At 53.2% G+C, this 24,424-nt stretch overlaps 2 protein-coding genes across 2 annotated transcripts in view; one reads left to right on the top strand and one right to left on the bottom strand.

Annotated features, from left to right (window-relative positions):
- Positions 1-6,600: 6,600 nt before the first annotated feature.
- On the bottom strand, positions 6,601-23,021 carry SSC4D (scavenger receptor cysteine rich family member with 4 domains). The gene is made up of 10 exons (XM_033192623.1): positions 22,765-23,021; positions 19,005-19,040; positions 18,289-18,594; positions 16,595-16,672; positions 14,974-15,288; positions 12,364-12,441; positions 11,052-11,126; positions 10,625-10,936; positions 9,176-9,253; positions 6,601-7,637 (listed from the first exon to the last, which is right to left on the bottom strand). The coding sequence occupies exons 1-10, from the start codon at positions 22,928-22,930 to the stop codon at positions 7,321-7,323; spliced, it is 1,761 nt and encodes a 586-aa protein (XP_033048514.1). The 5' UTR covers positions 22,931-23,021; the 3' UTR covers positions 6,601-7,320.
- Positions 15,125-24,424, top strand: part of ZP3 (zona pellucida glycoprotein 3) — a 43,948-nt gene continuing 34,648 nt past the window's right edge. The window contains exon 1 of the mRNA XM_033192621.1: positions 15,125-15,253. The gene's annotated coding sequence lies outside the window, so the exon portion shown is untranslated. The remainder of the gene's footprint in view (positions 15,254-24,424) is intronic.

Here is a 24,424-nt window from a genome sequence, read left to right as displayed (position 1 = left end):
CCTGCACTCTCATGTCTTTGCTGGGGTGCCTCTAGGCAGCTGGTCCTGTTAAACCCTCACTCTAGTGCACATGCCTGAGAGTGTACAGGAGCCCCTCCCTTTCCAATCCTGGTTTTATTAAAAATTGGTTTTATAATTTTTTTTTTTTTTGTAAAGACAGGGTCTCACTCTGTCACCCAGGCTGAAGTGCAGTATTGTCATCATAACTCACTGTAGCGTTGACCTCCAAGGCTTAAGTGATCCTCCCACCTCAGCCTCCAGAGTGGCTGGGACTACAGGCACGTGCCACCAACTTGAGTAACTTTTTAAATGTTTTGTAGAGATTGGCGGGGGAGGGGTCTCACTATATTGCCCAGGTTGGTCTCTAACTCCAGGGCTCAAGTGGTCCTCCCGCCTCGGCCTCCCAAAGTGCTGGGGTTACAGGCGTGACCCACAGCTTTACAATTTTAGCAGGCCTCTTTGGGTTACAAGGGTAAAGACCCCTGAAAACAAGAGTAAATACCCCAGCCTAGCCTTGGTGGGAGGGGGCAGGGTTGGGGGGAGATAAACGCTCTTTGTAAGTTTCGAGTGGCCACATAGACTAATAAGGTCGCCTTCATGCCAGGCTTGTGGAGGCCGTTCCTGTCCCTTCCTTCCTGTGCCCGCGTAGGCCGCAGGGCTCCGTGCCCAGGGCCCAGCCAGCCCCGCCCATCCAGTGGCTGGGCCCGGGATGTCCCCAGAAGCCCCGAGAGGTGCGGCGCGATGGGCGGGTTCTAGGGGAGGAGGAGGGGGTGTGGCCTACGCCCTCGGCCCCGCCTCACCAGCACTCTGCAGCTGGCTGTGATAGGCTGTGCCAGTCGCAGGCTCTCCAATCAGGAGGGTGCCGTGGGGCCAGGGGTGGGGCTCCGGTTCCCACGCGGGGCGAACTCCCGCTTCCCGTTGTCTCTCCAGCCCCGCCCCGAGCGGCTCCCCGCGGAGGCCGTGACTCAGCAGGAAGGCGCGACACGACTGGGCCGGCCGGAAAGGCCGAGTCACTCCGCGCCCTTCCCTGTCCCCCGTGTCTATGCCATCGGGGCAGGGAGATCTGTGTGCCGGGTTGGGAGACCCAAGATCTGGTCCCTGGCCTTTGCGTGTGACCCAGGAAAACCTCCCAGGCTTCCCTGGCCTTTAGTTTCTCTTCTGTACAGAGGAGGTAACAATAAACACTTGGAGATTTGGAGATAAGACAGTAACAGTTATAGGAAGAGCATGGAGCTTTGGAATTCCACCGTTCAGGGTGGAAATCTCAGCTGTGTGATCCCGCGCATCATCTCACTGCAGCCTAGAACTCCTAGGCTCAAGTGATGCTTCTGTCTCAGCGGCCCCAGTATTTTGGATTATAGGCACGCACCACCACGTCCTGGCTACTTTTTTTTTTTTTTTTGTAGTGATGGATTCTCATTATGTTGCCCAAACTGGTCTCAAACTCCTGGCCTCAAGCCGTCCTCCCTCCTTGGCCTCCCAAAGAGTTGGGATTACTTGGACAAGGTGGCTGACGCCTGTAATTCCAGCCTTTTTGGAGGCTGAGGCGGGCAGATCATGTGAGGTCAGGAATTCAACACCAGCCTTGCCAACATGGAGAAACCCTGTCTCTACTGAAAATACAAAAATTAGCCGGGCATGTTAGCGCATGCCTGTAGTTCCAGCTACTTGAGGCTGAGGCAGGAGAATGGCTTGAACCCGGGAGGCAGGGTTGCAGTGAGCTGAGATCGCTGCCACTGCACTCCAGCATGGGCAACAGAGAGACTCCGTCTCCAAAAACAAAAGAGTTGGGATTACAGGTGTGAGCCACTCTGCCAGGCAGGAGAGACCTAGCAAATCAAATAGGGCAATTTTTGAAGGCCGGGTCTCATAGCCACTAGACTGGGATAGCTAGACAGTTCTGCATTTTAAAAAAATGAGCAAGAGTCTAATGGAAAATGGGCAAAGGACTGAATAGACGCATTATCAGAAATAGAAAAGTGGCCAATAAGCAGATGAAAAGATTCTCAACATAATTAGTAATTAAGATGCAACTGAAGGCCGGGCGCAGTGGCTCACACCTGGGAGCCTTTGGGAGGCCGAAGTGGGCAGACCACCTGAGGTCAAGAGTTCGAAACCAACCTGGCCAACATGGCAAAACACCATCTCTACTAAAAATATAAAAATTAGCCAAGCGTTGTGGCGTGTGTCTGTAGTCCCAGCTACTCAGGAGGCTGAGGCAGGAGAATTGCTGGAATCAGGATGGTAGAGGCTGCAGTGAACTGAGATCACACCATTATACTACAGCCTGGGTGACGGAACAGGACTCTGTCTCAAAAGAAAAAAAAGATGTGAGTGCTAACTAAAACCAGGAGATACCACTTCATACCCACTAGAATAGCTAGAATTTTTTTTTTTTTTTTTTTCTGAGACGGAGTGTCACACTGCCACCCAGCCTGGAGTGCAATGGCACGATCTCGGCTCACTGCAACCTCCACCTCCCAGGTTCAAGTGATTCTCCTGCCTCAACCTTCCAAGTAGCTGGGATTACAGGTGCATACCACCATGCCTGGCTAATTTTTCTATCTTTGGTAGAGACAGAGTTTCACCATGTTGGCCAGGCTGGTCTCAAATTCCTGAGCTCGTGATCCACCTGCCTTGGCCTCTCAAAGTGCTCTGATTACAGGCGTGAGCCACCACACCCAGCCAACAATTTTTTTTTTTTTTGAGACGGAGTCTCGCTCTGTCGCCCGGGCTGGAGTGCAGTGAGTGGCAGGATCTCAGCTCACTGCAAGCTCCGCCTCCCGGGTTTACGCCATTCTCCTGCCTCAGCCTCCCGAGTAGCTGGGACTACAGGTGCCCGCCACCTCGCCCGGCTAGTTTTTTGTATTTTTTAGTAGAGACGGGGTTTCACCATGTTAGCCAGGATGGTCTCAAACTCCTGACCTCGTGATCCGCACATCTCGGCCTCCCAAAGTGCTGGGATTACAGGCTTGAGCCACTGCGCCCGGCCTTTTGTTTATTATTATTTTTTGAGACAGAGTCTTGCTCTGTTGCCCAGGCTGGAGTGCAGTGGCGTGATCTCAGCTCACTGCAACCTCTGCCTCCTAGGTTCAAGCGATTCTCCTGCCTCAGTCTCCCGAGTAGCTGGGATTACAGGCGCTCACCACCACACCTGGTTAATTTTTGTATTTTTAGTAGAGACAGTTTCACCATGTTGGCCAAGCTGGTCTCAAACTCCTGACCTCAAGTGATCCACCTGCCTCGGCCTCCCAGAGTGCTGGGATTACAGGCGTGGGCCACTGCACCCGGCCATGATCCCAGTACTTTTGGAGGCAGAGGCAGGAGGATCTGCTTTAGCCCAGGAGTTTGAGACCAGCCTGGACAACATGGTGAGACCCTGATCTCAATTAAAAAAAAAAAAAAAAAAAGAATTTCTGAATGTGCTGGAGACAGTAAGGCAGCTAGAACCTTCCAGTCCCTCTGCTCCAGCTCCTTGGATTCATAGCATTTTCATCTTTCATTTCTCCAGGCCTTGGCCAGGCATGGTGGCTCACGCCTGTAATCCCAGCACTTTGGGAGACCAAGGCAGGCAGATCACGAGGTCAAGAGATCAAGACCATCTTGGCCCCCTCTCTACTAAAAATACAAAAATTAGCTGGGTGTGGTGGTGTGTGCCTGTAATCCCAGCTACTTGGGAGGCTGAGGCAGGAGAATTGCTCGAACCCAGGAGGCGGAGGTTGCAGTGAGCTGAGATTGCGTCACTGCACTCCAGCCTGGTGACAAAGCGAGACTCTTGTCTTGCAAAAAACAAAACAAGAAATATTTCTCCAGGTCTCATCTTCCGATGACACAGCTCAGAGAACTCCCTGACAAATGGAGACAAAGCCATGACTGCCAGGAGCCGATGGAGTTTGGAGCCAAAGCATCCACCTCACTCCCTGGCTGAGAGCCATGACCCCAATTTGGAGCCTGTTGGAGGCAGAATACTGGCCCCTAAATATTCCCATACCCTAATCCTTGGAGTTTGTGCATATGTTCCTTTATGCAGCTAAAGGGATTTTGCAGATGTGATTAAATTAAGGATCTCGGGATGGAGGATGATCCAGGATTACCCAGGTGGGCCTAATATAATCACAAGAGGCCTTAAAAGATGGAGGAGGCAGACATAGAGTCAACAAAGGGAGACGAGAGATCAGGCAAAGTGGCTCAGGCCTGCCATCCCAGCACTCTGGGAGGCAGAGGTGGGAGGACTGTTTGAGGCCAGGAATTTGAGACTGGCCTAGGCAACATAGTGAGACCCCCTCTCTGCAAAAAAAACTTAAAAAAAAAAATCGGGGTGTCATGGCACACACCTATAGTCCCAGCTACTCGGGAGGCTGAAGTGGGAGGCTTACTTGAGCCTGGGAGGTCGAGGCTGCAGTGAATCATGATTGCACCACTGCACTTCAGCCTGACTGACAGAGCAAGACTGTCTCAAAGCAAAAGAAGGGATTGGGCATGATGGCTAATACCTGTAATCCCAGCACTTTGGTGGGTCCAGGCTAGTCGATCGCTTGAAACTAGGGATTCAAGACCAGCCAGGAAACATAGTAAGACTGTGTTTCTACAAAAAATGCAAAAATTGGCCGGGTGAGGTGGCTCATGCCTGTAATCCTAGCACTTTGGGAGGCTGAGGCAGGTGGATCACCTGAGGTCAGGAGTTTGAGACCAGCCTGGCCAACATGGTGAAATCCCGTCTCTAATACAAATACAAAAAATTAGCCAGGCATGGTGGTGGGCGCCTGTAATCCCAGCTACTTGGGAGGTTGAGGCAGGAGAATTGCTCTGAACCTGGAAGGCAGAGGTTGCAGTGAGCTGAGATCATGCCATTGCACTCCAGCCTGGGCAACAAGAGTGAAACTGCATCTCAAAAAAAAAAAGCAAAAATTAGCCGGGTGTGGTGGCATGCACCTGCAGTCCCAGCTGCTTGGGAGGCTGAGGTGGAAGGATTGCTTGAACCTGGGCAGAGGTTGCAGTGAACCAACATGGTATCATGTAACTGTAGTCCAGCCTAGACAACAAAGTAAGACCCTGTCTTCAAAAAAAAAAAAAAAAAAGGCCGGGTACGGTGGCTCACACCTGTAATCCTAGCACTTAGGGAGGCCAAGGTGGGCAGATCACCTGAGGTCGCGAGTTCGAAATCAGCTTGACCATCATGGAGAAACCTCGTCTCTACTAAAAATACAAAATTAGCCGGGCATGGTGGCACATGCCTGTAATCCCAGCTACTCAGGAGACTGAGGCAGAAGAATCGCTTGAACCCGGGAGGCGGAGCTTGCAGTGAGTTGAGACTGTGCCATTGCATTCCAGCCTGGGCAACAAGAGCAAAACTCTGTCTCAAAAAAACAAAACAAAACCGAAGAAAAAGAATTTTTTCTCAGCTGGGCATAGTGGCTCACACCTCTAATCGCAGCGCTTTGAAAGGCCAAGGCAGGAGGATCTCTTTAGGCCAGAAGTTTGAGACCAGCCTGGGTAACAAACATCCCATCTCTACAAGAAAAATCTTAAAACAGCTGGGCATGGTAGCATGCGCCTGTGGTCCTAGCTACTTGGGAGCCTGAGGTGGGAGGATTGCTTGCATCCAGGAGTTGGAGGTTGCAGTGAGTTATGAAGACCACTGCACTCCAGCCTGGGTGACAGAATAAGACTCAGTCTCTTAAAAAAAGAAAAAATCCAGGTTCAGCGGCTCACACCTGTAATCCCAGACCTTTGGGAGGCCAAGGCAGGCAGATCACCTAAGGTTAGGAGTTTGAAACCAGCCTGGCCAACATGGTGAAATCCAGTCACTACGAAAAATACAAAAATTAGCTGGGTGTGGTAGCGCATCCCTATAGTCCCAGCTACTCAGGAGGCTGAGGCAGGAGAATCACTTGAAACCAGGAAGCGAAGGTTTCAGTCAGCCGAGTTTGTGCCACTGTACTTAACAGGGCAACAGAGTGAGATTCCGTCTTTTTTTTTTTTGAGGCGGAGTCTCGCTCTGTCTCCCGGACTGGAGTGCAGTGGCCGGATCTCAGCTCACTGCAAGCTCCGCCTCCCGGGTTTACGCCATTCTCCTGCCTCAGCCTCCCGAGTAGCTGGGACTACAGGCGCCCGCCACCTCGCCCAGCTAGTTTTTGTATTTTTAGTAGAGACGGGGTTTCACCGTGTTAGCCAGGATGGTCTCGATCTCCTGACCTCGTGATCCACCCGTCTCGGCCTCCCAAAGTGCTGGGATTACAGGCTTGAGCCACCGCGCCCGGCCGAGATTCCGTCTTTAAAAAAAAAAAAAAAATTCTTCTTTCCTCTAGTGACTCCAATGCCTTGCTATGTGGCCTTGAGCAAGCTGCTTCCTTTTGCTGGACGTTGATTTCTATACATGTGAAAGGAGAGAGGAGTTGGGTTAAGGGACTCCCTAGGGGCCATGGAGGCCTGACACCATGACTCAGCATTTCCAGGATGCGATGGACCTGCTGAGAGCTCTCGGATGATGCTCTTGAACCGTCCTTCATCCCAAACCCTGTTTCCTCCCGAGAGTCCTGCCCAGAGTCTCTCCTGCTGCCACAGAGAATGCATTTGTGCTCAGACAGTGACTTCAGTTACAAGAGACGGGGGACAACGCTTTATTGACTTGGCACCTATGAACGGGTGGCTACAGGCCCCCAGGGTTCTTTGCTCCTGCAAAGTGGAGGCTCTGTGGTGGGGACGGCATAAATCAGAGATGCTGCCAGCTGCAGGGAGGGGCCACTGTCCCTGCTTTGGCCCCTCCCCCAGTCCCCTTGTCCAGCTGAGCACCATCTGAGTGAGTCCAGGCCCTCGTGGAGCAGGGCAGGGCAGGGACCCAGGTTCCTCTGCAGTCCCTGAGGGCCCAAGGTAAGAGATGTAGACCCCTCCTGCCTTCCCTCGTCTTGGGGATCCCAAGATGGATTGGGGGAAGAGGAGATACCCCATTTAAAGAGCCCCTGAGCCTCCTGGATCTAGGGCAAGGAAGGCAGGGGCTGGTGCTATAAAAAGAGCCCCACCAAAGGGAAGAGTTAGGAATCATTTCTCTTCCCCTCGTTTTGGTTTTGGCTGAGCAAAACCACGGGAGCTTTCACTGAACTGGGCTCACAATAGTCGATGACAGGCTGAGGTCACGCAGTAAGTGGATGGGGGTACAGCCAGGCTCCCCCACGCAGGACTGCACTGTCTGGGTAGGCTCTCTCCCAGGCAAGGGAAGAAGGGGCAAAGTGAGCTGTAGTCATCACAAGAGGAGGGCTTCCTGGAGGAGGGAGGGCAGATCACAGCTCCTGGAAGAAGAGGTGGTACGTAGAGCGGGCTGCGTCATGAAGGCTGGCACAGGACACCGGCATCCTCACTGTGGTCGCAGTTGTGGGCATCCCAGCGGATGTGAGAGCAGAGCAGCAGGGCACTCTCTTCCCCACGGCACTTGACATTGTCCAGGAGAATGGGGCCTCGGCCTGGGCCAAAGTGAGCCTCACCAGGGGCTGCGAGGGCCTGGCCACAGCCCAGCTGGCGGCACAGGACACCGGCTGCCCGCAGGTCCCAAGCATCATCACAGACAGTGCCCCACCGTTGCCCTAGGTAGAGCTCTACACGCCCCTCACATCGGTGGGCTCCGTTGACCAGACGTAGATGCCCTGTGGGGGGACAAGGGCTGGGTTGGAAGGGGCTGGTCCATGCCGGGCCACTCCCAAGCTAGGCCAGGTTGGGAGTAAAGAGAGGTCTGAGACACTCTGAGCACTGTCTTAGGAGCCACTAGATGAAGGCAGACACATTAAATTAAAGTAAGATTGGCACTGGCTGGGCACAGTGGCTCACACCTGTAATCCCAGCACTTTGGGAAGTCGAGGTGGGCGGATCACAAGGTCAGGAGATCAAGACCATCCTGGCTAACATGGTGAAATCCCGTCTCTACTAAAAATACAAAAAAGTAGCTGGGTGTGGACATGGGAGGCTGAGGCAGGAGAATGGCGTGAACCTGGGAGGCGGAGCTTGCAGTGAGCTGAGATCACGCCACTGCACTCCAGCCTGGGCAACAGAGCGAGACTTGGTCTCAAAAAAAAAAAAATTGACGCTGGGTGCAGTGGTTCATGCCTGCAATCCCAGCACTTTGGGAGGCTGAGGAGGGAGGACTGCTTGTGCCCAGGAGCCGGACAGCAGCCTGGGCAACATAGCAAGACCCTGTCTCTAAAAACAAAACAAAGCAAAAAAAAAAAATTAGCTGGGCGTGGTGGTGGTGTGTGCCTTGTAGTCCCAGGTACTTGGGAGGCTGAAGCAGGACGATCGCTTGAGGCCAGGAGGTCAAGGCTGCAGTAGCCATGATTGTGCCACTGAATTCCAGCCTGGATGACAGAGCAAGACTGTCTCAAACATAAATAAGATGAGGCCAGGTGCAAAAGCTCATGCCTGTAATCACACCACTTTGGGAGCCCAAGGCTAGAAGATCACCTGAGGTCAGGAGTTAGAGACCAGCCTGGCCAACATGGTGAAACCCCGTCTCTACTAAAAATACACACAAACAAAATTAGCTGGATGTGGTGCCACATGCCTATAATCCCACCTAGTGGGGAGGCTGAGGCACGAGAATCACTTGAACCTGGGAGGTGGGGGTTGTGCCACTGCACTCCTGCTTGGGTACAAGAGCAAGACTTCATCTCAAAAAAATAAAATAACAAATAAATAAATAAGATGAGCATTAGTCCAGACCCAGAGTCTCAGGACTGGGAGAAAGCGTGCAAACATTTTTGAGTGATCCGCGACGTGTGCTGGGTGCTCTGCTCGTAATCCCAGTACCCCAGCCCCAGGCCGGTTGTTTGGTGATTACATCCTATTGTGTCCCCTGGAGGTCATGATGGTCTCCATGGTCTCCCCCAACCCCCAGGGCTCCCAGAACTACATTCTGAATTTTTTCATTGCTCTGCTCAGGACAGGATCCTTATCCCCTCATTCTGATCTCACCTCTAGAAATCTCCAGATTTCTCTAGTTTAAAGCTCACCTCCTTCTTTCTGGATACCATATTCCCACAAAGGAGGCCTGAGACCAACCAAAAGGACCAGACTTCCAGGTCCCGGTGTTAATCTGCTGAGCTTTATAACCCAGGCTGTGACCTCCCCCAATCCATGTCCTTCAGACCCTCATGCCTCCACCCACTTTCAGGGGATTATGGGCACCTACCGTCTCTGGGCCGAGGAGTGGGCACCCGCGTGGTCTCAGAACCGTCCTGCTGGACTTGCAGTCCCAGCTCCTCTGGGCCTGGTTCAGGAAGGACAGAGATAAAGAGGTGGCTGTCACAATGGGGAGCATGTTCCTTAGGGCCAGGCCCCCTCCTGCTGGCCCCAGGAAAGCCTGTCCTAGGGACAAAAAGGACTTCACATGTTCCTGAAGAACTGCTCCCCTTGATCAGAAATAGGGGTTGTGTCACTGGGTGGGGGCAGTGGCTCACACCTGTAATCCCAGCACTTTAAGAGGTCAAGGTAAGGCTGGGCACGGTGGCTCACGCTTGTAATCCCAGCACTTTGGGAGGCTGAGGCAGGTGGATCACCTGAGGTCAGGAGTTCATAGATCAGCCTGGCCAACATGATGAAACCCTGTCTCTATTAAAACTACAAAGATTAGCCGGACATGGTGGCATGCGCCGGCAATCCCAGCTACTTGGGAGGCTGAGGCAGGAGAATCGCTTGAACCTGGGAGGTGGAGGTTGCAGTGAGCCACTGCACTTCAGCCTGGGTGACAGACTGAGACTCCGTCTCCGGAAAAAAAAAAAAAGTCAAGGTGAGAGGATCGCTTGAGACCAGGAGTTCAAGAATAGCCTGGGCAAAACAGCGAGACCTCATCTCTATAAAAAATACAAAAATTACCCAGGCACGGTGGCATGCCCCTTGTAGTCCCAGCTACTCTGGAGGTTGAGTGGGGCAGGATTGCCTGACCCCAGGAGTTTAAGGCTGCAGTGAACTATGATCGTGCCACTGCACCCCAGTCTGGGTGACAGAGCAAGACTCTGTCTCAAAAGGAAAAAAAAAAAGAAATAAGGGTTGTGTCTCTCCAAACCTTGGCCCCAAAGCAGAACCTTTTGTGGCCAAAACTATGGGAAGTAGGGCCTACTAGCCCTGGGGCACCAAATGAGGGCGAGGACATCAATTCCCACAACAATCAATGAATTTCACAATGTTCTGCCAAACTGCAAACACCCCTTTCCATTGATTCCGCCCAAAGGTCACACGCTAGCTCTGGTCAGGGTGATCCACTCTCTGCTTAATAGAGTTTTGCTGGGCCTAGGTTTAGCCGGGAGCAAACGGCCCCGCCCTTTACGGACTTGATGCCTTTCTCCAACAGGGATCGGCCTAAGCCCTGACCTTCCGACACCGCCCAGCACCGCTGCACCACGCGGCTCTCCCCAGGCCCCGCCCCATTTTCCACTGCAGCAGGCTCTCCGTTCCGGCCCCGCCCCGCCGCGCAGCCGCAGGGCGCACGGACGGCGGGGCGGCGCCCCTCTGCGGAGTGCGCATGCTCCCCGGGCGGCCGACCGCAGAGAGCCCTCACGCGTGGCCCCGCCCAGGCCGCGCCCGGCCCGGCCCCGCCCCGCCCCTCCCACGCCGCAGTGCGCGGCCCCGCCGGCGGCCTCACCTGCGCAGAGTGCGCCCGCGTCCTCGTGGTGGCCGCAGTTGTGCTGGCCCCAGCCCAGGTGGAAGCAGTCACTCAGGCGGGCCTCGGTGCCGGCGCAGCCCACGTTGTCCAGCAGCACCGGGCCGCGGCCGTAGCCGAAGTGGCCCAGGCCCGTGGCGCCCAGCGCGGGCCCGCAGCCCGCCTCACGGCAGGCCACGCGCGCGTCCGCAAAGTCCCAGTCATCGTCGCACACCGTGCCCCAGCCCCCGGCGTGCAGCACCTCCACGCGGCCGCGGCACGGGCCCGGGCCGCCCACCAACCGCAGCCGCCCGCCTGCGGGGTGCATAGGCCGGCGGCCAGAGGGGCTGGGCTGGGGCTGCCGGCTCCCGGGCAGAGCCCCAGCCATACCCTCCCCCACCCCCCGCAGACCCCGGGCACCGCCACTTACTTTTCTTCCCCGCGGCCCAGGCGGCGGTGGTGAGCAGTGCAGTCTCCCGGGAAGGCTGGGGGCCAACTCCTGTAGCTGCGGAGACAGGGCATCTAGAGCGTTCGTAGGGAATGAGGAGGCCTTCTGTCCTGCAGCAGGGCACGGGGACGCCTACCAAGACCCCCCAACCCTACCACACCCGTACCCCCACTCATCTGCAACCCCAGAGTCACCGCGTTGTCTGGCGTGCGTTGGGATCTCGGGGAAACTTGGTTGAATGAACCGAAAGCTAATTCTATGTATTACCCTAACTTCAGGTCCAGGGATAGTTTGTATCCTAATTTCAACTGCACTGCTAACCTTGATTCGACCTTCATCTCAATCGAACCCCTCGTACGGTGTCTCAATTCCCAATCTCAGCATCGTCCCATTTAAAAAAAAAAAAAAAAATTAACTTCGAGATGGGGTCTTGCTCTGTCGCCTAGGCTGGGGTGCAGTGATGCGATCATAGTTCACTGCAGCCTAGAACTCCGGGCCTCAAGCGATCCTCCTGCCTCGGTATTCCAAAGTGCTAGGACTGGCGCAAGCCACGATGCCCAGCTAGTTTTATTTATTTATTTATTTGTTTGTTTGTTTGTTTGTTTGTTTATTTTGATACAGAGTCTCACTATGTCGCCCCAACTGCAGTGCAGTGGTGCAGTCTGGGCTCTCTGCAACCTCTGCCTGCCAGGCTCAAGCGATTCTCCTGCCTCAGCCTTCCAAGTATCTGGGATTACAGGTGTCCGGCTAATTTTTGTGTTTTTATTTATTTCTTTTTAATTTTTGTATTTGTAGTAGAGATGGGATTTCACCATGTTGGCCAGGCTGGTCTCAAACTCCAACCTTAAGTGATCCACCTGCTTCAGCCTCCCAGAGTGCTGGGATTACAGGCGTGAGCCACTATCCCTGGCAATTTAAATATATATATATTTAGAGACAGGGTCTAGCTGCGTTGCCCAGGATGGTCTTCAGCTGACTTCAACCGATCCTCCCGCCTGTTTCCCAAAGTGCTGGGATTACAGGAGTGAGCCACCACCCACATCCCAAATTTTACTTCTGTGCTTTGAAGAAATCTCTTACTGCCTCCTCCCACCCCGCTGAAGTTTTCAGAGCTCTGAGTTTCATCATCCTTGCTCCTTCTGCTCATAATTCTCTCACCCACCTCTGCACCATCTGGCCAAAGCCCTGGCCTGTTAGCCAGGGCCCCCGCCTGTGGATCCAGAACATTCTTCCCAGTTCCCAGCCGCACCCACCATGCCCCTAACATTCCCGCCTGGAGGGCTGAGCTCTTTACCGGATGGATCTGTGTGCCAAGCCCAGTCCTCTCTTGTGGCCGAGGATGGCAGTGCTGTGAGCGTTGGGGGACCCAGGACTAGGGCAGGAGAGAAGGAGCAGGGTCAGAGGCTGAGATTCTGGTCCCTGGTCAGCCATGGGCTGTCAGGGGAGGATAGGAGGGTCTCCCTGGAGGAGAGAATAGATGTTACTTCCAGGTCTGGTAGCCCAGCCGCAGCAGGGGTCTAAGGAGGCCTGTCCCCACTTTGATAGTGGTTGTAATTCGCTTGTGCTGTGAGGTGTACACTTCAGTTTATACAGGGCTCTCAGAGACACGCTTTCATTTCTCTCCAATGTCCCATGTTCTCATCAGAAGCCCACTGTGTCCAACAGACATGGAGTACAGAAGGCCTTGCCCATCAGGGAGGACCATACACAGTCCTGAGTTCCCATTATCCTCCTCTTTTCTTTTTATTGAGACGGAGTTTCACTCTTGTTTCCCGGGCTGGAGTGCAATGCTGCAATCTCGGCTCGCCGCAACCTCTGCCTCCCAGGTTCAAGCGATTCCCCTGCCTCAGCTTCCCAAATAGCTGGGATTACAGGCGCCTGCCACCACGCCTGGCTAACTTTTGTATTTTTTTAGTAGAGACAGGGTTTCACCATGCTGGCCAGGCTGGTCTCCTGACCTCAGGCGATCCGCCCATCTCAGCCTCCCAAAGTGCTGGGATTACAGGCGTGGGCCACCGTGCCCAGGCCATTATCCCCCTCTTACAGAGAAAACAAGGCTAGCAGGGCAAGGGCCATGCCCAGGGTTAGCAGGGGCTCTGTCAGGGCTCACTGAGACAGACTTCTGCCCTTCTACAGCCCCTCTTAAAATAAAAAAAAAAACAAAAAGACAACTAATCTCAGGCCGGGCGCAGTGGATCACACCTGTAATCCCAGCACTTTGGCAGGCCGAAGTGGGCAGATCATGAGGTCAGGAGATGGAGACCATCCTGGCTAACACGGTGAAACCCTGTCTCTACTACAAATATAAAAAATTAGACGGGCATGGTGGCGGGTGCCTATAGTCCCAGCTACTCGGGAGGCTGAGGCAGGAGAATGGAATGAACCCAGGAGGCGGAGCTTGCAGTGAGCCAAGATCATGCCACTGCACTCCAACCTGGGCAACAGAGCGAGACTCTGTCTCAAAAAAAAAAAAAAAAAAAACTAATCTCTGAGAGGGAAATGGGGCGGGGTGTGGGCTCACTTGACTCGGGAGGTGGGGCTCAGATACCGGACCAAATTGAGGACTAGCTGAAACAGGGATGGGGTGGGAGTGCCTCTCAATGAGATACGCCCACCCGTGTGCCATGTCAGTTTACCATTGCCGTGGCAACACCTGGAGTTACCTTTCCATGGCAACACAGACAACCCAAAAATTACCATTCTAGTTATTAAAATATCTGCATAATCTGTCCCCTAATTTGCATATACTTGAAAGTAAATAGAATTACGACTGCAGACCCGTCTCTGAGCTTCTACACTGGGCACACTGCCTATGGGGTAGCCCTGCTCGGCAAGGAGCAGGGTCTCTGCTGCTGCTGTGCACTGCCGTGTCAATGAAAGCTGCTAACACCAGCTGGCCCTTAAATCCTTTGCTGAGGGAAATCAAAAATCCTACTGGACTAAGCTTCAATTTGGGGGCTCGCCTGCCTTGCGTCAACTGTGTGACCACGGGCAAGGTTCTGACTCTCTGTGCCTCGGCTTTCCCACCTATACACTGGGAATGATTGCCCTTAGTTTGCTATGAATTATGAGTTGTGGTCAACCACTTTATCTCTTACAGAGCAGAGTCCATCTGTGAAATAGCATGATTGGCCCTATTATTCCTCTTTGCTGAGAAACCCTCCCAAATTGGAGAGGGCCCAGGTGGGGAGAAAATACTATTATTAGAGCATCACAATGAGAGAGGGTTGTGCTAGGTAATTCTGTGAGCATTAGAGAATTCTGGACTATCTCGGGCAATTCTAGGGTGTTACTCTGAGTGTTATTCTAGAGTGTTACTCTAAAGTGGTCCAGGAACAGTACTTGCTGGAACGTTCTGGAGGCATCCTTGGGATATTGCTATAGAATTCTTGAGTATTGGTGAAGCAATAGTGCAGTTTTTGTTTTGTTTTGTTTGTTTGTTTTTTGAGACAGAGTCTCTGTCGCCCAGGCTGGAGTGCAGTGGCGTCAGCTCGGCTCCCTGCAACCTCTGCCTCCTGGGTTCAAGCGATTCTCCTGCCTCAGCCTCCCGAGTCGCTAGTATTACAGGCGTGCACCACCACGCTCGGCTACTTTTCGCCATGTTGGCCAGGCTGGGTTAGTGCAGTACTGTTACATAGCCGTGGAGTGTACCACGAGGAGTTCTGGGATATTCGGAGGCACTTCCAGTACAGTACTGAGATACAAGTAGTTTTGGAGGCTACCTGGAGAGCTCCGGGGAGCATCAAGACAGCTAAAGCACTCTCTACATCCACCTGCCCACTCAAGCCTCCTCCTCCAGCATTGGCGCAGGGCCCCGCCCACCTGCCCCGCCTCCGCCCACCTGCCCCGCCTCCGCCCACCTGCCCCGCCTCCGCCCACCGCCCACAACCCCTAGAGCCCGCACCTGCGCAGAGCGCGCCCGCGTCCTCGTGGTGGCCACAGTTGTGCACGCCCCAGCCCAGGCTCTGGCAGGCTGCCAGGCGGAGCTCGCCGCCTTCGCAATGCACGTTGTCCAGCAGGATGTGCCCCGTGCCATAGCCGAAGAAGGCGTTGGTGGTGGCGGCCATGGCCGCTCCGCAGCCCAGCTGACGACAGACCACAGCAGCATCCGGCAGCCCCCAGTCGTCGTCACACACGGTGCCCCACAGGCCACCGTGCAGGATCTCCACTCGGCCCTGACACAGGTTCGCACCCCCTACCAGGCGCACGCTGCCCTCACCTGGGGACGGGGCGGGGGCAGGGCGCATGTCCCACTGGCCTCTGCTCCCGTCCAAACCACAAAGGCAGCCCAGTATCCCAGGACCTACAACCCATGGGCATCTTCTCACCCTGCTGCCCAGGGTACCGCCTCCTTGGTCCAGACTGGGGGTGGCTTGTGGGATCACAGTATCATCCCTGCCTAAAACCAACCCCTCTATCCTGCTCCCTGTCTCCTGGCAGCCTGGGACGTGCTGCTTTCTCATCTACTGCAAATGACATCCTCAAGATATGGCGCCCACACCTCTTCCTCCAGGAAGCCCTCCCTGATCTCCTGAGGAACAGGACCCTCTTCCACCTCTGGACTTCCTTGCCTCTTTCACCGTCCCTCTTTTAGAGCACTTTTCATTTTCTTGTTCTAGTCATGATCATCATTCTTGGGCTCATCTGACTTTACTGTGAGATTAAGCTCCAGTCTCACCCCTCACTCATTTTCTCTCTTTGGTCTCACTGTGTCCCCCAGGCTGGAGTACAGTGGTATGATCTTACTGCAACCTCTGCCTCCTGGGTTCAAGTGATTCTCCTGCCTCAGCCTCCCAAGTAGCTGGGACTATAGGCACGTGCCACCACGCCTGGCTAATTTTTGTATTTTTTGTAGAGACAGCGTTTCACCATGTGGGCCATGAACTCCTGGCCTCAAGTTATCTACCTGCCTCTGCCTCCCAAAGTGCTGAGATTGCAGGCATGAGTCACCGTGCCTGGCCATTTTCTCTAAATGTCTTTCTCTCTCCCTTCCTTCCTTCCTTCCTTCCTTCCTTCCTTCCTTCCTTCCTTCCCTTCTTTCCTTTCTTTCTTTTCTTTTGTTTTCTTTTCTCTTCTTTCTTTCTTTCTTTCTTTTCTTTCTTTCTCTCTCTCTCTCTCCTTTTTTTTTGAGACGGAGTCTCGCTCTGTCACCTAGGCTGGAGTGCAGTGGAATAATATCGCCTCACTGCAACCTCTGCCTCCTGGATTCAAGTGAGTCTCCTCCCTCAACCTCCCGAGGAGCTGGGACTACAGGTACCCACCACAACGCCCGGCTAATTTTTGTATTTTTAGTAGAGACAGGATTTCACCATGTTGGCCAGGCTGGTCTCAAACTCCCAACCTCAAGTGATCTGCTGGCCTCAGCCTCCCATAGTGCTGGGATTACAGGCATGAGCCACCGCGGCCAGCCATTTTCTCTAACTTTCAATCTTCAATTTGTAATCCCTGTCTTCCCACTGCCTAGGATAGGGTGTGAGAGACGCCTTTCCCAAAACCCAGGTGTTGCCCACATTATGCTTACGTACTTTTTCCATTTGGCAGTGTCGTAGGGGGTGCTCTACTGGTTAACATCTTCCTTGTTGGGGGCTGCGTTGGCAAGAATTCTGGAAAGGACATGGGGTAGATGAAGGGGTCTTTCTGTTCTCCATCCTCACACCACAGGGTGTTTGAGGGGCAGGAGGATGGACCCATAAGGTGCTTGCCCCCAGAGCCTCTCTGGCCACACAGAGTCACAGCCAGGAACCCTGGGGTATGAGAGGAGAGGGGCCACACCAGAGTCCTGGACTCCTCTAAAGCACGGTTTTTTGTTTGTTTGTTTGAGATGGAGTCTTGCTCTGTTGCTCAGGCTGCAGTGCAATGGCGTGATCTCAACTCACTGCAACCTCCGCCTCCCTGGTTAAAACAATTCTCCTGCCTCAGCCTCCTGAGCAGCTGGGATTATAGGCGCCTGCCACCACACCCAGCTAATCTTTTGTATTTTTAGTAGAGAGACAGGGTCTCACCATGTTGGTCAGGCTGGTCTTGAACTCCTGACCTCAGGTGATCCGCCTGCCTTGGCCTCCCAAAGTGCTGGAATTACAGGCATAAGCCACCGCGCCCAGCCTGCAGCACAGTTCTTTTTTTTTTTTTTTTTTTTTGAGATGGAGTCTCGCTCTGTTGCCCTGGCTGGAGTGGAGTGCAGTGGTGCGATCTTGGCTCACTGCAAGCCCCGCCTCCCGGGTTCACGCCATTCTCCTGCCTCAGCCTCCCTAAAGCACAGTTCTTAAAGCAGTTCACCTCCCTTGGGAACTGTTAGTGATGCAGATTCTCAGGCCCCACCCAGACCTGCAGAATCAGAAACTCTGGGATGGGGCCTCAATCTGTGTTTTCATGAGACCCCCTGATTTTCTTGAAAACTAGAAGCACTGCTCTCAGTTTCCGCTGCGGCTCTATGCCACATGGAGCTCATGGCCAGTGTTACCCCAATAGTCGGTTTTTTTGTTTGTTTTTTGAGACAGGGTCTTGCTCTGTCACCCAGGCTGGAGTGCAGTGTCACAATCACAGCTCACTGCAGCCTTGACCCACTAGACTCCAGCGATCCTCCCTCCTCTGCCTCCCAAGTAGCGGGGACCCCCCATGCCTCACTAATTTTTCTGATTTTTCGTAGAGATGAGCTCTTGCTATGTTCGCAAGATGGTCTCAAACTCCTGGGCTCAAGCAATCTTGCCATCTTGGCCTCCCAAAGTGCTGGGGTTACAGGCGTGAGCCACCATGCCTGGCTGATTGTCTGCTTTTAAAACTGGGAGAGGGGAACCAGCGGGGTGGCTTGCACCTGTAGTCCCAGCTAGTGAGGCGGGAGAATCCCTTGAGCCCAGGAGTTTGAGGCTGCAGTGAGCTATGATCGCACACTGCACTCTGGTCTGGGTCAAAGAGTGAGACCCCATCTCCAAAACCTCCAAAAAAAAATTTTTTTTAAGGGAGAGGGCTCTGCTGGCACAATCAAAGCCTTACATGGAAGCAGTAGTGCTGGTTTCCTTTTGGTCCAAAGTCAGGCAATGACCCAGAAGAATCCCTGGGACCCAGGCTGGGACTCTTCCCCGCCATCAGGCATTGTAGCCTCTGGCCTGATCTGCATGGAACAGCCTTACCCATGGGAAGTCCCTTCATTTATCTAGCCTACAGCCCTGCTGCCTGCCACAGTCTGTCTGTCTGTCCCCCCAGGTCCCAGGGCTCCACTCACCATCACACAGGACAGCCACATCCTCGTAGTGAAAGCAATTGTGGACACCCCAGCCACGGCTGCCACACTCGCTCAGCGCAGCTTCCTGCCCGCGGCACTCCACGTTGTCCAGCAGGATGGGGCCTCGGCCTTGGCCAAAGGCGAGGGGCCGTGGCACAGGCAGCGCCAGGCCACAGCCCAGCTGGCGACACACTACGTTGGCATCCACCACGTCCCAGTCATCATCACAGACGCTGCCCCAGGAGCCACCATGCATGACCTCCAGGCGCCCCCGGCAGCGGCTGGGGCCCCCCACCAGCCTCAGTTCTGTGAAGAACGTGGAGCTGGCACCAGGGGGTCACTGAGTGCAACCTCCAGGATGCCCACTCCAGGATGTCCTTTTTTTTTTTCTTTTTTGGTAGAGACGGGGTCTCACTATGTTGCCCAGGCTGGTCTCAAACTCCTGGGCTCAAGTGATCTTCCTGCCTTGGCCTCCCAAAGTGCTAGGATCACAGATGTGCGCTACGGGACCCAGCCAGGTTACCCACTTTGCCGTGAATCCATGGGAACCTTGGGATCAATCCCTTCTGGAAAATGCGGAGACTACAGCTCCCCTGAGATGGGGGCATCTAGAGTCAAGGGGGGCTGGTTAGTCATCACTTCCCGTGGTTTCCTGTCTGAGACTGGAGCACCTGAGGGACAGGTGAGGGTGAGGAAGGGCAGGACGGGGCACCTACCTGGAAAGGTCAGTGGAGTGGGCTGTAGGGCGCTGGCTGAAACAGAGTGAGGAAGAGCATTGGCCCTGCCCACACTATGGCTCCCTGGTCCTAAGAACACACTCCCCAACCCCCACAGTCCTCAACATCACCCCCGTCTTCTTGGACTTCAGTACCCCTGCTTTGCCAAAGCCCCATCGTCTCTTTCTCTGACTGTCCTGATTGGTTTCCCTGCCTTACCCCTCTCCTAGTGGTCCCCGGGCCAACCCAGAGAGATCTGCAGGTGTAAATCTGTAGATCTGCACGTCTCAAACTAATGCTAAATCCCATAATGACCCCTGTTACCTGCAGGAGTCTCGCCTTCTTCTAGAATCTTCTAACCATTCTGACCAGCCTCGCCTTGCTTTTTTCTTTTCTTTTCTTTTTTTTTTTTTTGAGACAGTCTCTTGTCGCCCAAGCTGGAGTGCAGTGGCGCAATCTCAGCTCACTGCAACCTCCACCTCTGGGGTTCAAGCAATTCTTCTGCCTCAGACTCCCAAGTAGCTGGGATTACAGGTGTGTACCACCACGTCCAGCTAATTTTTGTATTTTTAGTAGAGATGGGGTTTCAACATGTTGGTCAGGCTGGTCTTGAACTCCTGACCTCAAGTGATCAATCCACCTTGGCCTCCCGAAGTGCTGGGATTAAGGCATGAGCTACTGCACCCGGCCTTTTTTCTTTTTTTTTCTTTTTTTTGACAGGATCTTGCTTTGTCACCCAGGCTGGAGTGTAGTGGTGCGATCTTGGCTCACTGCAACCTCCACCTCCAGGGTTCAAGAGATTCTCTTGCCTCAGTCATGTCCGGCTAATTTTTGTATTTTTAGTAGAGATGGAGTTTCACCACGTTGGCCAGACTGGTCTTGAGCTCCTGACCTCAGGTAATCCACCCACTTTGGCCTGCCAAAGTGCTGGGATTACAGGTGTGAGTCAACACACCTGGGCAAGAGCTTTCTTCAAGTCCCAGCTTGGAGTTCCTTCCTCTGGGAAGCCATCCTGGAGCCCTCAGCTAGAAGTGCTCTCTGTTTCCTCTGAATTCCTGGGCACTACATACCTAGGCCTCTTTCGGGGCCTTCTCCCTAGTAATGTGGCTATGCTTGTCTCAACTCTGTGTCCCCAGGACTCTCTGCTCAGAGCCTAGTACTCAGCAGATGTTCAGTAGCTCTACCTTAAATGTGTAAATTGGCTTTGGGATTCATTATATTTCCCTCCCTAAAGATTTACCTATCTGAGCCCTTCTACTTCATTCTTCTTCTTCTTCTTTTTTTTTTTTTTTTTTTTTTAGACAGTGTCTTGGTCTGTCACCCAGCCTGGAGTGCAGTGGCATGATCATAGCTTACTGCAGCCTCCAATACCTGGGTTCAATCCATCCTCCTGCCTCAGCCTCCAGAATAGCTGGGACTACAAGCTCCTGCCGCCTCACCCAGCTAATTTTTTTTTTTTTTTTTTTTTTTTTTTTTTTGGGGACAGAGTCTCGCTCTGTCACCCAGGCTGGAGTGCAGTGGCCGGATCTCAGTTCACTGCAAGCTCCGCCTCTCGGGTTCACGCCATTCTCCTGCCTCAGCCTCCTGAGTAGCTGGGACTACAGGTGCCCGCCACCACGCCCGGCTAATTTTTTGCATTTTTTAGTAGAGATGGGGTTTCACCGTGTTAGCCAGGATGGTCTCGATCTCCTGACCTCATGATCCGCCCATCTTGGCCTCCCAAAGTGCTGGGATTACAGGCTTGAGCCACCACGGCCGGCCTTTTTTTTTTTTTAGACAGAGTCTTACTCCATTCAGGCTGGAGCGCAGTGCCATGATCTCACCTCACTGCAACCTCTGCCTCCTGGGTTCAATTGATTTTCCCAGCTCAGCCTCCCAAGTAATTGGGACTGCAGCCGCGCACCACCACACCCATCTAATTTTTATGCTTTTAGGTAGAAATAGGGTCTCACTTTGTTGCCCAGGCTGGTCTCAAACTCCTGGCCTCAAGTGATCCTCCTGTCTCAGCCTCCCAAAGTACTAAAATTACAGGTGTGAGCTACCTTGGCTGGCCTTGAGTCTTTCTGCTTTAGCTATCATGTATGTCTTCATTGCTTTCTTTTTTTCTTTTTTTTTTTGAGATGGAGTTTCACTCTTATTGCCCAGGCTGGAGCGCAACGGCACAATCTCAGCTCACCGCAACCTCTGCCTCCTGGGTTCAAGCGATTCTCCTGCCTCAGCTTCCCAGGTAGCTGGGATTATAGGTATGCACCACCATGCCCGGCTAATTTTGCATTTTTAGTGGAGACGGGGTTTCTCCATGTTGGTCAGGCTAATCTCGAACTCCCGACCTCAGGTGATCCGTCCGCCTCAGCCTCCCAAAGTGCTGGGATTACAGGCGTGAGCCACTGCGCCCGGCCCTCATTGCTTTCTTTAGGCGAACTCAGTTAATCATTAGGATAGTTTATAAGTCAGGCAGGATTCTACAGACAGGGCAACTTCAGGGTTAGTGAGATTAGACAACTTACTCAGGGCCACATAGCAAATCAAGGGTAGAGCTGAGAGACTACCCAGACAGCCACACTCTTCTTCATCATGCAGTTCTGAGCATGATGTTTGAGAGTGGAGGTGGGAGAGGAAACAGGAAGGTGAAATTTGCCTACCAGGCAAAATGGAAAGCCCAGAAATTCCTCACTTGTGCTCCGGGTATGACAGTTCTGACACTTTCACGTACATTACCTTGTAGAATCCTTATAACCACCCCCTGCAACCTGCACTTGTGTACCCATTTTACTGATGAAGAAACTGAGACTCCACTTCTTCTTTTCTTTTTTTTTGAGACAGAGTCTCGTCCTGTCACTCAGGCTGGAGTGCAATGGCACGATCTTGGCTCACTGCATCCTCCGCCTCCCGGGTTCAAATGATTCTCCTGCCTCAGCCTCCTGAGTAGATGGGATTACAGGTGCCCACCACCACGCCCAGCTATTTTTTGTATTTTTAGCAGAGACAGGGTTTCACTATGTTGGCCAGCTGGTCCTGAACTCCTGACCTCATGATCCGCCAGCCTCAACCTCCCAAAGTGCTGAGATTACAGGTGTGAGCCACCGTGTCTAGCTGACTCCACTTCTTCTTATTTATTTATTTATCTTTATTTCTTTTTGAGACAGAGTCTTGTTCTATCACCCAGGCTGGAGTGCAGTGGCGTGACCTTGACTCACCGAACGTCCCAGGTTCAAGTGATTCTCCTGCCTCAGCCTCCCGAGTAGCTGGGATTACAGGTGCACGCTGCTACGCCCGGCTAATTTTTGTATTTTTACTAGAGACTCAAGTTTCACCGTGTTGGCCAGGCTGGTCTCAAACTCCTGACCTCAGGTGATCTGCCTGCCTCGGCCTCCCAAAGCACTGGGATTGCAGGTGTGAGTCACCACGCCCGGCCTTCTTCTTCTGTTTGGATAGTCCCTAGGTCATTTGATTTCATCTCTTTTACCAGCTGTCTTTCCAAAAGCCATTGGTGAGCACACCCTCTTTCTCTCCTTCCCTGTGCCTAGTGTCCCCTAACTGCCCATTCCCCGGGTGCGTTTACCTGTCACCTCCAATACTGAGCCCTTCGTTCCCCAAACTCAGACTCCTAGCTCTTTTGTCAACTCTGGGCAAATGTCAGCGTAGGAAAGAACAGCAGGAACGAGCTCATTCACAACCCCCCTCCTACTATAAAATTACAGCTGGGACAACCCAAGAGCCAGAAAGAGGAAGTGGCAAGGGCTAGCAGGGGAGGACTCACCCAGTGGCAGGAGGAGGAGGAAAGACAGGGCTTGGGGGAGGAAGGGAGGGGCAGCACTCCCATCTCCCCACCTCCACCCCCAGCCCTTGTCATCCGGCTGGGGACCAATTTGCATCTCTGCTTCCTTGTGCATCCAGATGGTGAAGGATGTTTCAGATGCTCCCATCAAGGCGCCAGGGATAAGTTACAGTTGGAACATCTGAAATTAAAGATCTCAAATGTTGCTGGGCCTCCCAGCACTTTGGGAGGCCGAAGTGGGAGGATTGCTTGAACCCAGGAATTCGAGACCAGCCTGGGCAACATAGTGAGACCCCATCTCTGCAAAAAGTTTTTAAAAATAAGGCCAGGCTGGCCGGGCGCGGTGGCTCAAGCCTGTAATCCCAGCACTTTGGGAGGCCGAGACGGGTGGATCATGAGGTCAGGAGATCAAGACCATCCTGGCTAACACGGTGAAACCCCATCTCTACTAAAAAATACAAAAAACTAGCCAGGCGAAGTGGCGGGCGCCTGTAGTCCCAGCTACTCTGGAGGCTGAGGCAGGAGAATGGCGTAAACCCGGGAGCCGGAGCTTGCCGTGAGCTGAGATCTGGCCACTGCATTCCAGCCCGGGCGACAGAGCGAGACTCTGTCTCAAAAAAAAAAAAAATAAGGCCGGGCTTGGTGGCTCATGCCTGTAATCCCAGCACTTTGGGAGGCTGAGGCGGGTGGATCGCTTGAACCCAGGAGATCAAGACCAGCCTGGCTAACATGGCGAAAACTCGTCTGTTTCAAAAAATACAAAAATTAGGCCAGCCGCGGTGGCTCATGCCTGTAATCCCAGCACTTTGGGAGGCTGACGGAGGCGGATCACTTAAGGTCAGGAGTTTGAGACTAGCCTGGCCAACATGGTGAAACCCCGGCTATCCCAAAAATACAAAAATTAGCCAGGTGTGGTGAAGCACACCTGTAATCCCAGCTACTCGGGAAGCTGAGGCAGGAGAATCTCTTGAACCTGGGAGGTAGAAGTTGCAGTGAGCCGAGATCATGCCACTGCACTCCAGCCTTAGTGACAGAGCAAGACTCTGCCTCAAAAAGAAAAAAAAATTAAATTTAAAAAATACAAAAATTAGAATTTTTTTTTTTTTTTTTTTGAGAGAGAGTCTTGCTCTGTGGCCCAGGCTGGAGTGTAATGGCACAATCTTGGCTCACTGCAACCTTCATCTCCCAGGTTCAAGCGCTTCTCCTGCCTCAGCCTCCCAGGTAGCTGGGATTACAGGCGTGCAACACCACACCCAGCTAATTTTATATATTGTTTTCTTTCTTTCTTTTTTTTGCTAGAGAGGGAGTTTCACCATATTGGCCAGGTTGGTTTCGAACTCCTGACCTCAAGGGATCTGCCCATCTTGGCCTCCCGAAGTGCTGAAATTACAGGCCTGAGCCACTGCTGCGCCCGGCCCAGAACATTTCTTTTTTTATTTATTTTTTATTTTATTTTATTTTTTGAGACGGAGTCTCGCTCTGTCACCCGGGCTGGAGTGCAGTGGCCGGATCTCAGCTCACTGCAAGCTCCGCCTCCCAGGTTCACGCCATTCTCCTGCCTCAGCCTCCCTAGTAGCTGGGACTACAGGCGCCCGCCACCTCGCCCGGCTAGTTTTTTTTGTATTTTTTAGTAGAGACGTGG

This window comes from Trachypithecus francoisi, unplaced genomic scaffold, assembly GCF_009764315.1.
Source record: "Trachypithecus francoisi isolate TF-2019V2 unplaced genomic scaffold, Tfra_2.0 Lachesis_group4, whole genome shotgun sequence".
In the NCBI taxonomy this organism is placed as follows: Eukaryota; Metazoa; Chordata; class Mammalia; order Primates; family Cercopithecidae; genus Trachypithecus; species Trachypithecus francoisi.
This window is presented reverse-complemented; position numbering and strand designations above follow the sequence as displayed.